The 13,591-nt window shown below is 45.0% G+C and overlaps 1 protein-coding gene across 31 annotated transcripts in view; it reads right to left on the bottom strand.

The window, feature by feature from the left end:
- The window catches only part of KIAA1217 (KIAA1217 ortholog), an 815,860-nt gene that overhangs the window by 19,147 nt on the left and 783,122 nt on the right, over positions 1-13,591 (bottom strand). For 28 of the 31 annotated variants that reach the window (XM_042230521.2, XM_042230511.1, XM_042230525.1 and 25 more), the window contains 6 exons: positions 10,703-10,833; positions 10,146-10,293; positions 7,407-7,821; positions 4,814-4,997; positions 1,110-1,273; positions 270-431 (listed from right to left, as the gene is read on the bottom strand). In XM_042230521.2, coding sequence (XP_042086455.1) covers positions 270-431; positions 1,110-1,273; positions 4,814-4,997; positions 7,407-7,821; positions 10,146-10,293; positions 10,703-10,833 — 1,204 coding nt within the window. The remainder of the gene's footprint in view (positions 1-269; positions 432-1,109; positions 1,274-4,813; positions 4,998-7,406; positions 7,822-10,145; positions 10,294-10,702; positions 10,834-13,591) is intronic. The other 3 variants (XM_042230512.1, XM_060397340.1, XM_027976619.2) reach the window with 1 other exon arrangement.

The raw sequence follows: 13,591 nt of genomic DNA, 5'->3' as shown, positions 1-13,591 counted from the left end.
TCACACTGAAAGGAAAGTAAATCCTACCAGCCAGAGCTAGGAAAGCTTGGAATCAGTTTTTGGGCATACACTTCCTGAGCTGTAATGCAGTGGTCATGCCTTACACATATTCAGTGCCACCTCAGGCCCAGCCCAGAGATGCAGGTGACATGGCCCAGGTCCCACAGGGCTCTCCCCATGCCCACTATGCCTCATAAATCTGTGAGAGACACAGCCAGAGTCCCAGATGGGAGCGGCTGGGAGCCACGGCCAGTCACCTCTCCACATACCTGAAGTTCCGCCATGATTTTGTCTCCCTCCTCCTCCTCCTCCTCATCCTTTGCAGAAGCAGTGATGGGGGCTGGCGATGGGGCCCAGGCTGATGCTGGCTCTTCGGCCGGACACTTTGCGGCTCTAGCCTGTGGGCTTGGTCCAGCATCTTCACTGGGTGCCTGTGGAAGATTTGAACCACAGTTATTGGTTTTTCACCCCCAGGTGCTGGCAAAAGGGGGGACAGATCACAGAAGAGCGTGCATTCCCTCACTGCCAGGTGCCTCAGCTTCCTCGCTCTTCAAATCAAGCTAAAAGGCTGTTTTGTCCACTCCCATGTAGTTTGGGTTTTTCCTTGCCCAAGGTGTCATTTTGGCAAAGAAATTGAAGAATTAAAACTCCTTAATTTTAATGCCTTTTAGAAAGGTCCTCCTTGGAACCTGTATTTTCATTTAACATAAAAGACCAAGTTTGCCAGGTTAAGTGGAAGTGAAAGCTCTCTGAACCTCTTTCTGTTGATGCCCACAGCAGGGTCAGCTAATCGCAGTTACCTCTGTAAGATGATCTTTCTTGTGCTTGCCCCACAGGCCCCCATTTCCAGTCTTAGCTGGGCAAGTAGCTGGCGATGTGAATTTCACATAGCTGCGGCTAAGTCAGGTAAGGACAGAACTCCTGGGGCTGAGTCTATTCCAACAGTATACTGACTGACACTTTCCCACCTGTGGCGCTTCCTTGGAGATCTAGTTCATTCTCTGCTTCTGTTTGCTACCTTTCATGTTCTAAAGGAGAGCAGAGAAGACCTTGTCTAGGGACATCATCTGTACCCAGAGACCAGTTTAGCAGGGCTTCACCCATCAGACCTTAGCAGTGGCACTCTCCTTCCTGCCGGTGTAGACCACGTCCCCCGACCTTGTGGTGGTGAGCCCAGATCCTGGCAGGTAGCTCCGCCGTGGAGGTGGTGGAGGAGGAGGTGGGGACCTACCCCCCAGCTTGTCCAAGTCCAGTTCTGAATTTGGAGAGTCTTCTGGAAAACAGTGTGTCATTGCAAAATCAGCTTTCAAGATAACATCCAGAAAGTCCACTGTATTCCTAGAATGTCAGTGCAACCTGATTCAAAACTTCTTTCTTCTCTCCATGGTGCAACAACTAAAAATATAGGCCCTGAAGCCTGACTGGTTTGAAGTCCTAGAAAGGCCCTGAACAATTTAATTAACCTCTGTCTGCCTCAGTTGTCTCATCTGCTTAATGGGTTAACAATATTGTTTCCACTGTGGTGTTGTGAAGATTAAATGGCTCGATGCACATAAAGCATTTAAAATAATGCCTGGCTTATAGCAACTGCTATGCAAGTATTACTTAGTGTGACTTCTAAACAAATTTCTTACCCCAAAAAACTTTTACTGGGAGAGATGAGAGGTCAGAACCCCTTGCAGGGCCTCCAGAGCTTTCATCCCTGAGTTTGAAAAGGAGGGTTCGGAGAAAGGCTTCAGGTGGAGGAGGTGAGAGCAGAATCTGGCCCAGGAAGGGCTGGAGGGAGAGTGGGAAGCAGATGGGGTCACAGAACAGAGGTGGGGAGAAAGTGGATTTTTTTGGTCACGGTTATGTGGTTAGAAACGGCCTCTCTGCTAATTAAAGGAAGAAGCACACGCAGAAATGAGCGAATCAAAAAGTAGTACTGACACCGAAGGTTAGGAGATGCAGCTGTCTGCTGAGCTTTCCTGCCAAAAATGCCCAGAAAGGGGCATTTCTTAGTTAAAACTCAAACAGCTTCAATCCTGTCCTGTATCAATATCCTTCCCTTCCACCTTTTACCAATACTCTATCCAAGAGCTCGCAAATGCAGTAAAACCAGAAATTTGGAATCAGAGCTTCCAGCTAGCCTTTGCCCCAACTCTGGGGACTCACAGTTCAGGCCTCCCAGAAGTGTTTGTCTTTTCTGAGCAAATGACATGGAGTTGTTTAGAGGAGGTGCTGGAGGATTTTCTACTGAAAGTTTTAATACAGGCTTGGGTAAGTCATCAGGGTGACAGGCCAGTGATTGCAGTGGATGGTTTCTGGCTTGTGCAGAGGGTGCTGGGTTATAGGGTCTCATCCTGAGGCCAACAGCTTGGCTCTGGTCTCCCTCCCATATGTAATGACAAAGGTTCTGTCTCTGACCAACTTGAGGTGCCCTGGGCTGCATGTAAAATAATGTCTTTGTCCATAATTTTAAGAGCAGAATAAGGCACGTGGTTTTTAACTGGTTGAAGATTTACCAGCTTGAGTTTAACAGCTATTTTATATTATTATGGAGACACTGATGCTTAATTTCCACGGTTTGGTTGGTTAAAATATACTATCTAATAATTTTGATTTAAAAAATAATGTGAATCCTCTCTGTGATCTAACATCCCTCTGGGAACTCATAAAATCTGGTGTTTTCTAAGGAGAGCTCAATTTAAACACAGGCCTCCTGTTCCCCCAGCTGCTGTGGCAAAGGGTCATAAATTCATAAGAAAGGCAGAAGCTACATTTTTCCTTAGTGGACACTGTTCTAGAATCCTAATGCAGAACACAGCTTCCCTGCTATGGTTACAGTTCTTCAACAGTAGTAGCCAATAAAAATTAAAATAGAAGCAAGGCTCTAGAGACATCTGAGGCTTTGTTTCCAATTAAATTTTTTTTCTTGTTAACATGGACTTCATCTTCCTCCCAGCTTTGAGATATAATTGAACAAAATTATACATATGTAAACTGTACAACCTGATGATTTGATAAGCATTTCACAGTGTTTATGCTTAACAATCATTAACAAATCCATCACTTCATAGTTTTGTGTGTGTGTGGTAAGAATGTGTAAGATCTACTCTCTCAGCAAATTCCAAGTATATATTAAATATTATTGTCAACATGCTGTACCTGAGCTATCCAGAGTTTATTCATCTTGTAACTGAAAGCTTGTATCCACTGACCAGCACGTCCCCATTCTACTAGACTCCCTGTTTCTGTGAGTTCACTTTTTTTTTTTTTTTTAAAGATTCCACCTATAAGTGAGGATACACAGTATTTATTTTTCTTTGGCTGGCTTCTTTCACTTAGTATAATATGCTCCAGGTTCATCCACGTTGGAGAAGGAAATGGCAACCCACTCCAGTATTCCTGCCTGGAAAATCCCATGGATGGAGGAGTCTGGTGGGTGACAGCTCACAGGGTCACAAAGAGTTGGACACAACCGAGTGACTTCAGTTTTTGTCCATGTTGTCACAAAAGGCAGGATTATCTTATTTCTTATAGTTGAATAATGTTCATATATATATATTACACAATTATCCACATATATATTATATATGTGTATACACTATATACATATACATAGAATATATGTATAAATATGCAATAAGTATATATTATGTACACATGTATAATTATATAGTAGGCATACACATCACATCTTCGTTACCCATTCCATTCAGCAATGAACTTTTCCATATCCCTTCACAAATAATGCAGCCATGAGCATGAAGAGTGTTGATATCTCTTGAGATGACTATGTTTCCTTGGAATATATTCTTGGATGTGGGATTGCTGGTTATATGGTAGTTCTATATTTAATTTTTGGAGAAACCTTCCTACCATTTTCCATAGTGGCTGTACAAATTTACATTCCTATGAACAGTGGATGATGGTACTCTTTTCTCCACATCTTTGCTAACATGTGTTATCTTGTTTTTTTTTGATAAAAGACATCCTAACAGATGTGAAGTAATATCTCATTGTGATTCTGATTTGAAATTTCCCTGGTTATGTTGAACAACTTTTCAAATAACTGTTGGCCATCTGTGTGTATTGGGTTTCTCAAAAAACTAAAAACAGAATTACCAGCAGTAGTATATAGTACTATTGGGTATACAGCCTCCCAAAACAAACACTAATCTGAAAAGATACGTGTACCCCAATACTTATAGCCACATTATTTACATTTGCCACAATATGGAAGCAAGCTAAGTGTCCATGCACAGAGGAATGGATGAAGAGGGTGTGCAGGGTATATGTACACGAGCATATTACTCAGTCATAAAGAGAGTCAAATTTTGCCATTTACAACATGGACTCTTGGAAGGTATTATGCTAAGTGCATAAGTCAGAAAAAGACAGATACTTTATGCTATCACTTAGATGTGGAATCTAAAAAATAAAGTAGTACATAGATAACAAAATGAATCAGACTCACATATACAGAGAAGAAACTAGTGATTACCAGTGAGTATAGAGGGAAGGGAGGAGGGGCAAGATAAGGGTAAGGGACTGAGAGTTATAAACTATGCTGTATAAAATAAATTAGCCACAAAGATATATTATATAAAACTGGGAATATAGCCACTATTTTATAACTATAAATGGAATATAACCCATAAAAATTGTGAATCACTATTGTGCACCTAAAACTTATAAATTAAAAAAAGTTTTTTACTGAGGCATAGTTGAGATATAATATTATATAAGATTTTTAGGAAGTGAGAGCTTGATCCCATTGGCCAGCCTGTGCCCATGTGGGTGGCACCACACAGCTCTGATAGCACCTTACCTGAAAGTTCTAACTTGTCCACTGGAGCATCACCCTTTGGCTGGGGGCCTGAGGCTGGTGGCATCTCCAGGTTTGGAATTGACTTCATAATATTGGCCTGGGCTTCTTCTAGGAGTTTCTCAAACTCCTTCCCGTTATAGTGGTCCAGATTTTGCCTTTTCTCTTCCCATTTCCTTTCTGCTTTCTGAAGGACATCAGCAATGAAGAAAGTTCAAAAGTCAGAAGGGAACGTGAATTGATAAGTTTTGAGATTTGATGCTGGGGTGGGGGAAAGTGTAACCCATTTAAACCACTGGTCAAATGATGCTCTGGCTTCTGTGTCCAGGGACACGTCTGCACATCAGACAAACCTGACTCTTATGCTGTCTGCTACATCTCCTTAAATAGGCTGCCACAGAAGCCCAAGTGAAGTTCATTCACAGAGCAGTAAGCTCAGAAACCCAACCACTCACTCACTCGGTTATCACTGAGCACTTAGCACATACTCTCCCAGCACTCATAAGAGGGATAGAGATACACAAAGGCGTGTAGCCCGTAACTTTCTTTTCATCTACACTGAGCTTTCATCATAGAGGAGATGTTCAAAGAAACAAACACCAGAACACTCACTAATCCTATGTTTTAGTTCTGCTGCTGTCTAAAGAATTGCCATATGACCTTCTGGGTCACATTTTCCTATTTACCAAATGCAGGGGGTATTGAGATAATCTCTAAGCTCCACTAAGTTCTACAGTTTCTACACAGAAATACATAAAATGCATTTTAAAATACCTGTACATTTTTTGAAAGAACATTTTCCTGTGATTTTGAGATGTTATATTATCATTTTAAGAGGAAAGAGTGGAAATGAGCACCAGGATCAGCAGAACCCCATACTGTCAGAATCAGAAAAGACCCAGGAGATCACAGAATCAGTGTATCTTACAGTGAGAACACAGGGGCCCAGTGAGATGAAGGATTTGCCCAAGATTCACTCTCTAGGAGTAACAGCCGGCACTGTCACCATCCTGAGCCGCCTCTGTTTCTTCCTTCCTCGCATTTATCATCACCAGAGCCTGGTCCCTTCTGTTGACTGCTTACCCCAGAGCCTATGAAGGCTAGCACTCACTGGGGCTCAGTAACATCTTTTGAGTGAATCAAGCTCAAAGGCAGAGCCAGTAGGTAGACTCAGGCCTCCTTACTGGGGATCAGAGCATTTCAGAGGTGACCTGTGAATGTGCTGCTAAAACTTAAAATATACACATAACAATGGTAATTACGCCTCGTGGATTCTCAATAGACATTTTTAACTAAAAGAATCATCCTACTGACCTCTTTGCAATATAGAGGTGTTTAATGTGGCAGATCCACTAACTCTCAGGAGGAAGATGTGCTTGCAGCCTCCTCCCCACCCTGACAGGCAGAATCATCATCAATCACATTTCACCCCATTTTGTAATATGCATTTTATAAGCAGCTAACTTGGTTTAGGGGGCACAGCCTCCGAGTCTGGAGCAGAGGGGAGCTGCCTCGTGTTCAGAGGCCCAGTGGCCGTGACTCTGGCCTTCATGGTTTTAAGTTGTCACCTCTTGAAACAAGTTGTCCACTGCTGACTTGCAAGAGAGGAAGGAATGGTTAGGACTGGGGACCAGGACACAGTCCTGAGCGGAGGAGACTGTTTAGAGAAGAGGAAGGAGAGACCCAGGGGAATGCAGTGTGCTGCACGAACACTGACACCAGCTCTTGCTGAACAGAATATTTTAAAAACACAGCAGGTTTTCTCTCTATACCCTGTGACTTTGAGGCCTCCCTCTCTCGTTTCTTCTGAGACTTTGGTAACAACTTCCCATCCAGCATCCTTTATTTGAGACCCACCACCTCAATCAGTTCTGCATACTGTTTCCACATGAATTTTCTCAAGACACCACGTTTTATCACTGGTCCAAGCAGCAGAATTTCTCTGATATCCATGGAATAAAACCTTAGTCGTCTGAGACCGGGGAGTAATCTCTCCTGAGTCAGCTTCCAGCCCCTTTGGCCAGCCGTTTTTCCTCCTCTTCCCAGTCAATAGGTGTACTCAAGGCCCGACCTTCTCTATCTGAGAATGCGCTCACCAACCTTCTCTGCTTACCCAGATTCTATTTCATCTTCAAGGTCACTGGTGAACCCTGCATTCACCAGTGGTGTGCTTGAGCCAGCTCACATTGGCTCAGGAGGGCTGACTGTCACCTTTCCTCCCAAAGTCACGTTCAGTGGATGTCACACTGTTGCTTTACTCAAAATCAAATGGTTGGTTAAGTCTTTCCACCACAGAAACTGGCAAATGCTACAAATCAGGCTTTTCCCTGTTGTTAAACATGGACCAGCACACCACTGTCTCATCTTCCTACAGGTTGGGTACCTGACTCTTCTCTGAAATCTGATGGTCTTTCTCTTAATCTGGCCATTGAAACCTACTTAATGACTTTTAAAAATCTATCATATATGTATATAAGTTATACACATCTTTGATACATATATCCATTGTCTCTACAACCAGACTGTCAACTCTTGGTGGGGAAGGACCCCATCCTTCCCCCTTCATGGAATTAGGAGAAATGGAAGGAGGACCTACCTCGATAGACACCGCCCTGTTCCTGGTGCTCACACTGTGGATTTCCTCGATGAACAGGCTCTGCACGGAGGAGCCATCCCCGGGCATCTGCGGGGACAGCAGAGTGGAGGGGGCCTCCTGCGTGGCGGCGGGGGCGCTGGTGGGGTGAGGGCCCGGGCCCCCAGGTGCGTGCTGGGCAGGGTTCAGCAGCGCAGAGGAGAGCTGGGACGGCTGGATGACCACGGGAGAGCTCTGCGCATGGTGGACAGCCAAGGGCACCACTTCTGCCTTCACGTCGCCAGGGACGGGCTGGCCCGAGCTGTGGGGGGCCTCCTCCTGGGCCTTCAGGACCTCGGCGGCCGTGGCCTTCTCCATAGCGACATACTGTGCGGCCTGGGCTGCATCTGAGCCTTTCAAGAGCCCATCGGTGACATGCCTGGGAGAGACCACACAAACCAGTGAACCAGGTAACGCGCATTTTCATTGTACGGTATTTACTTGAGTGCTGTGTCATCCGCAGACAAGGCAAGATTTTGTTGCAGAAATTAAGACATGCTAAAATGCCAAGTAGCAGCTTAGAGTTGAGGGTTTCCATAGCAACAGAACTGCCACCTCTTCTTCCCTCAGGAGCTGGTCTGCTCCTGCTGCTGTGCCCACTGTTGGCGTGGTGGTGTCCCAGAGTGGACACATGATTCTAACCACACTGCCCGCACCCGTTCCAGGCCTAGGCAGTGCTCAGATGCTCGGTTCTGGCCCGAGCTTCCTTAACCCTCCAGTCTCTCCTGCCTTCGCTGCTGCACACCTCGGGAAGGTGGTTTACATGCCAGTTCCTTTTACTTGCTCTTCCTACAGCTCAGCCATCTGGCCACCCAACCTGGACCTGACTAGCCTTTTTGCAACATTGAGAGTGACTGTGACTCTTAACTGCCGCGTGAGTCCTCATCCTCCTCTGCTTTGTAGGGGCTGGGGGGGGAAGGCAGTCATCTGATGCTCTGTCCAGCTCCACCCACACTACGGTGGAAAAGACAGGACCTTCAGGGTCAGACAGGCTTGTGTTCGACTATCAGCTACCGTGTTCTAGCTCTGTAATGCTGGGAACTTCGCCTCTGTGAGCCTCAGGTACTTATCTGTGGATTATAGGAAAGATGATGATGGTCTAATTCCTTCCTCTGGGCTGGTGGCTACGATCAACATAGTCAAATGAAAGACACTGCCAAACGTGATACTCAACCCATAATTTTTAATTAGCCCCTCATTCTCTTACCAAAATGTGTTTTTCTTTTGCTTTGAAAAAAAGATACTGCCTTCCACGGCTCTCCTCTGTTGCTCACTTCTTTAACTGTCTGGTTCCTTCAATCTCAAATCCCCAAGGGTCTGTTTCCCCCTTTCCTTCTCCTTCTGTCGGAGCTTCTCTTCCATTTTCAGTAATCACCTACATGAAGGCAACTTTCAACTCTAAACCTCCTTCCCCGCCCTCTGAGTTAGGCAAAGACTCCTTCTAACTGTCTCTTGAACTTCAGTCTGCATTTCTAAGGGCTTCCTGGGCAACTCTGCTCTGCTATCCTTCCGGCACCTCAAATTCAAGACACACAACCTCTCCAGCATCTTCCCGACCCGCTACAGTTGCTCTGAGCCACGACTGTCACCTGCTCTGTCGTCTCTGTCGGGCGCTAGGACGTGTGCCTGTCCCTGGGGGCGGGTGTATTCCTATCTTCCTCCTTGTGTTTTCCACAGTGCTGAGTATAGCACGTAGACAGAAAGATCCCAAGAAATAATAATATAAAAGCTTGTGATAGGCAGCTTAATGGAGGCTATATTTATTTTTTTTTTAAAGTAGCTTAACTGGCTTTATCTGTATCATGTTTTAAAATTGGTTTTCAGGGAAGAGAGGGAGGGTGGGCACTGCTGCCAGCCTGCTATCTCTGTAAACACTTAGTCAGGAAGGCTTGTTGTAGGCTTTGCGGTTGGGTTACCACATTTAGGTAAGAGTTTAATGAAGAATCCTTTTAACATATTTTTATCCTACTGGAAGAAAAAGTTCACTCTTCAATTTAAAGTAGTGAGTCTATGAGAAAATGTAATTCAAGTACAATTTCTTCCTGTACCCAGGCAGATGTTTTCTCTGCAGGAAGAGGCAAGAGTTACCTTAATTCAGATTTTTGCTGGCCTCCTGAAACTTATCCAGGAGATTATAGAGCTCTTTGTAGCATTAGCATCTCAAAAGAGCCCCTTTCCTTGAGGTCACTATTACTAGAAAAATCTCACTTGCTCCTTACAGTTAATAATTCATCTAAAAGTCAACTGTACTTTTAACATATTTCTCCTGCAAACCTATCAAAAGATGATAGTGATTAAAATTCTCCTAAGAATTTCGATGTTACGTATGCTTGTGACCAGCTCTCAAATCTGGTTTAAGAGCTAAAGGGTAGTATCTCTGTAATTTCCTAGTTCTGTTTTCTAAAGAAAAGGAAAATTCAGGACTGATGCTGTTGGGAGGTGGTTTATGTGGTAGCTGTGTCTATTTCCCATGTGGGAAAGGAAGTTTTATACGGGCAGGGGTTCTGTCTGGTTTATTCTTAAACTCTTGACACCCAACACCAGGACTGGAACAGATAAGAACGTCCAAATATGACTGACTGCCTGGCCATGAGATCAGAACCAACAAGTCTGGTGTCAAACTCTCAGGTCACACCCACGCCACCCCGCCCTCCCCCGCACCACCCCGTTCCAGGCCCACCCAGTCCTCCAGAGCCTGGTCACCTCCGCAGCATGGTCAGGGTGTCCGTCAGGCCGCGCACTCTCTGTAGGAGACTGTCCAGCCTGTGTGGCTCCTCCTTCAGGAACCGTACCGCCTCCACTTCTATGCGCAGGATGGCTCGCATCTTATTTTGTAAGGTTGGAAATTCTCCTGCAGACCAAGAACAGTGAGTGAGCAGCAGGAGCAAAGGCAAGAAGAGCAGGCTCCCCTCCCAGACCCCAGCACTGGACATGGTTGAGAAGTGTGGGGGTTCAGGAGGCAGAGCTGGTTCAACGTGACCTGGGCGCAGGGTGCAGCCCCTCAAGGTCTCATTTCCCGTCTCTGTATGTGGGATGTGTCTGCGGGGCCCCGAGGTGTATTCAGATTACAGCAGCCACTAAGTATTAATACCAGCTCCCGGCAGAGAGGGGCGCGTCTTCCTCTGTTCAGGGATGCATCTTGAGCACCCAGAACAGTGCACGGTGGGTGTTGGATGAACACCTGCCCATGTGCACGAACGAATCCTTCACTGTCTGATGGGTTGTCTGGATTCCCCTCCCGCTCCAAGGAGGATGCTCACCTTTCAGCGAGGCGACGGCCTCTCCCACCTGGCGCAGCAGGAAAGCCCCATCCTCCACGTCTTTCAGAGTCACTACACGGCTGGCCGAGGTGGAGTCCTTCTTTAGATCATCAACGAAGTCTTCCAGGTCACTAGGGGGAAAGCCGACCACAGATGGAGTGAGTGCGGGGCCTTCCCTACGGACAGTGCAAGAGCAGAGGAGCCTGGGCCTCAGCGCCGCGGATCCCTCCATGCCCACGGAGGTGTAAGCAGCTGGGGAGGAGTAGATTGGTTTGGCTTAATAGACCCTTCTGGGGTGTGAGGTGAGGTTTCTCGGGGAGGCCCAGGTCCACCACCTGGCTGACAAAGAACCCACTCTTTGTTTTTAGCGGTGCTGATACTGACTGAGGGAGAGCTGTGTGGACTCTGATGTGACAGAGGACTAAGAGGGGGAGAGACAGCAAGAGGAGGAGCCCAGGTTGCTGCAGATCAAGCTTTTCTACCTTGGCACTGACCTCTGGGGCCAGTTCATTCTTTTCTGCGGGGGCGGGGGCGGGGGTGGGGGCGGGGGTGTCCTGTGCACTGTAGGGTATTCAGCAGCGCCCTGACCTCGACACATTAGCCTCCAGGAGCAGCAGCTCTAAGCCAACAAAATGGACAATGTGGAGGAAGTGGACCAATTCTTAGAAAGGTACAACCTCCCAAGACTGAACCAGGAGCAAACAGAAAAAAATGAACAGACCAGTCATAAGTACTGAAGTTCTAACTGTGGTTAAAAAACTTTCAAAAGTCTCTAGGTCCATCCACGTCTCTACAAATGACCCAGTTTTTTTCCTTTATAAGGCTAATATTCTATTGTAGATGTACCATATGCTCTTCATCCATTCCTCTGTTGATGACTGCCATAAAGGATGAAGTCAAAAAGAGAAAAATATATAACACATATATATGGAATCTAGAAAAGTGGTACAGATGATCTTATCTGCAAAACAGAAATGGATACACAAACATAGGAAAAAAATGTTTAGACACCAAAGGCGGCAGGGTGGTGGGATGAACTGGGAGACTGAGATCAGCGCGGTGCACGCACACTATGGATACTGTGTATAATCAGGTAATGAGAGCTCCTGTACAGCACAGAGAACTCTGCTCAGTGCTCTGTGGTGACCCGAATGGGAAGGAAATGTAAAATCCGAAAGAGGGAGTATATGTATACATAGAGCTGATTCACTTTGCTTACAGTAGAAACTAACAACATTATCAAGCAACTATACGCCAATAAAAATTAATTAAAAAGGAAAAACTTCCAACAAACAGAAGTCCAGGACCAGATGGCTTTGTTGGCAAGTTCTATCAAACATTAGAGGAGAGATAGCAGCTATCCTTTTCTCAAACTATTCCAAAAAACTGCAGAGGAAGAAACACTCTCAAACTCATTCTGAGGCCACCATCACCATGATACCAAAACCAGACAAAGATGCCCCACGAAAAAGAAAATTACAGGCCACTATAATTGATGAACACAGATGCAAAAACCAAAAACAAACAAAAAACTAGCAAACGAAATCCAACAGTACATTAAAAGGATCGTACACCATGATCAAGTGGGATTTATCCTGAGGATGCAAGGATTCTTCAGTATCTGCAAATCAATCAGTGTGATACACCACATTAACAAACTGAAGAATAAAACCATATAATCATTTCAATAGGTGCATAAAAAGCTTTTGACAAAATCCAATACCCATTTATGACAGATGCCAGTAGCAACCTCCCCTAACTTGAGACAAACAAGAATGTTCCACAGAACATTGTTAAAATGTCCCTAGAGGTCAGGAGGGGAATAAACTTGCCCCTGAGAACTTCTGGTTTGTACTGACTGTCCCGTCAGTAAGGACTGACTGCCCTCTCCAGGCTGCAAAGAGAATGAATGATCCCAGGTCTGATTTCTGGAAGGGGAGCATGTGCACACATGTACTCACCACTTAGGGTACGTCTCCCACTTCAACAAACACACCAGTAACAACATCATGTCTCCTGCGCACGTCAATAACCCCACCCTAAACAGATGTGTGCGTTATTTCATTTTGCCTGTTGCTCTGACAGTAGAAACCCCTGCTACTAAAGAAACAGGAAAAGAGCTTTGATTTGAAGAACCACGAGGTGGCAGTAAGCGGACAGCAATTCCAGTGCCAGAACCTTTAGTGTGGGGCAGGCAGCAAGTCGACAGACTTCCAGTTACAGGGGCTAGGAGTGTAATCAACAACACGATAAATATAATTAACACTGCTATATGTTACTTATGAAATTTGTTACGAGAGTAAATCCTCAGAGTTGTCATCAGAAGGAAAAAAAGTTTTTTCTATTTCTTTCAGTTTGCATCTATAGGAGATGATAGATATTCACTAAACTTACTATGGCAATAATTTCATGATGTGTGGAAGTCAAATCATTATGCTGTCCACCTTGAACTATATGGGGCTGCATGTCAATTACATCTCAATAAAACTGGAAGAAAAATTTAACTGGCAATTCTATGAAAACATTAAAGGCTATATATTTTTTTAAAAGAACTTTTCAAGAAGAACCTTGAGGCCTAGTTGTAGACAGTCGGCTGTCACAGACCCATTTCAGAAAACTAACAGCTTTACTATCTCACTGCGGGTGATTGTCTATAAGTGCAGGGACTAAATACAAATTGGAGTCTATTTTTGAGATGCTGATGAACAGTGGTCAAATTTATTATCTGACTCTCTAGACTACTACTGAGAAGGGTATTCTAATTTTAATCAGGCACACTGGATTGGCATCTGATTTGACATAAGCTACAGCTCAAATATCAAAGAGGTCAATGAGCATAACACCCCCCATCCTATAGGCTTCTGGTGATTATAGTCATGGAAAGAATTT

This window comes from Ovis aries, chromosome 13 (assembly GCF_016772045.2).
Source record: "Ovis aries strain OAR_USU_Benz2616 breed Rambouillet chromosome 13, ARS-UI_Ramb_v3.0, whole genome shotgun sequence".
NCBI lineage: Eukaryota > Metazoa > Chordata > Mammalia > Artiodactyla > Bovidae > Ovis > Ovis aries.
The sequence above is the reverse complement of the archived record's forward strand: the minus strand, read 5'-3'. Positions and strand labels throughout refer to the sequence as shown.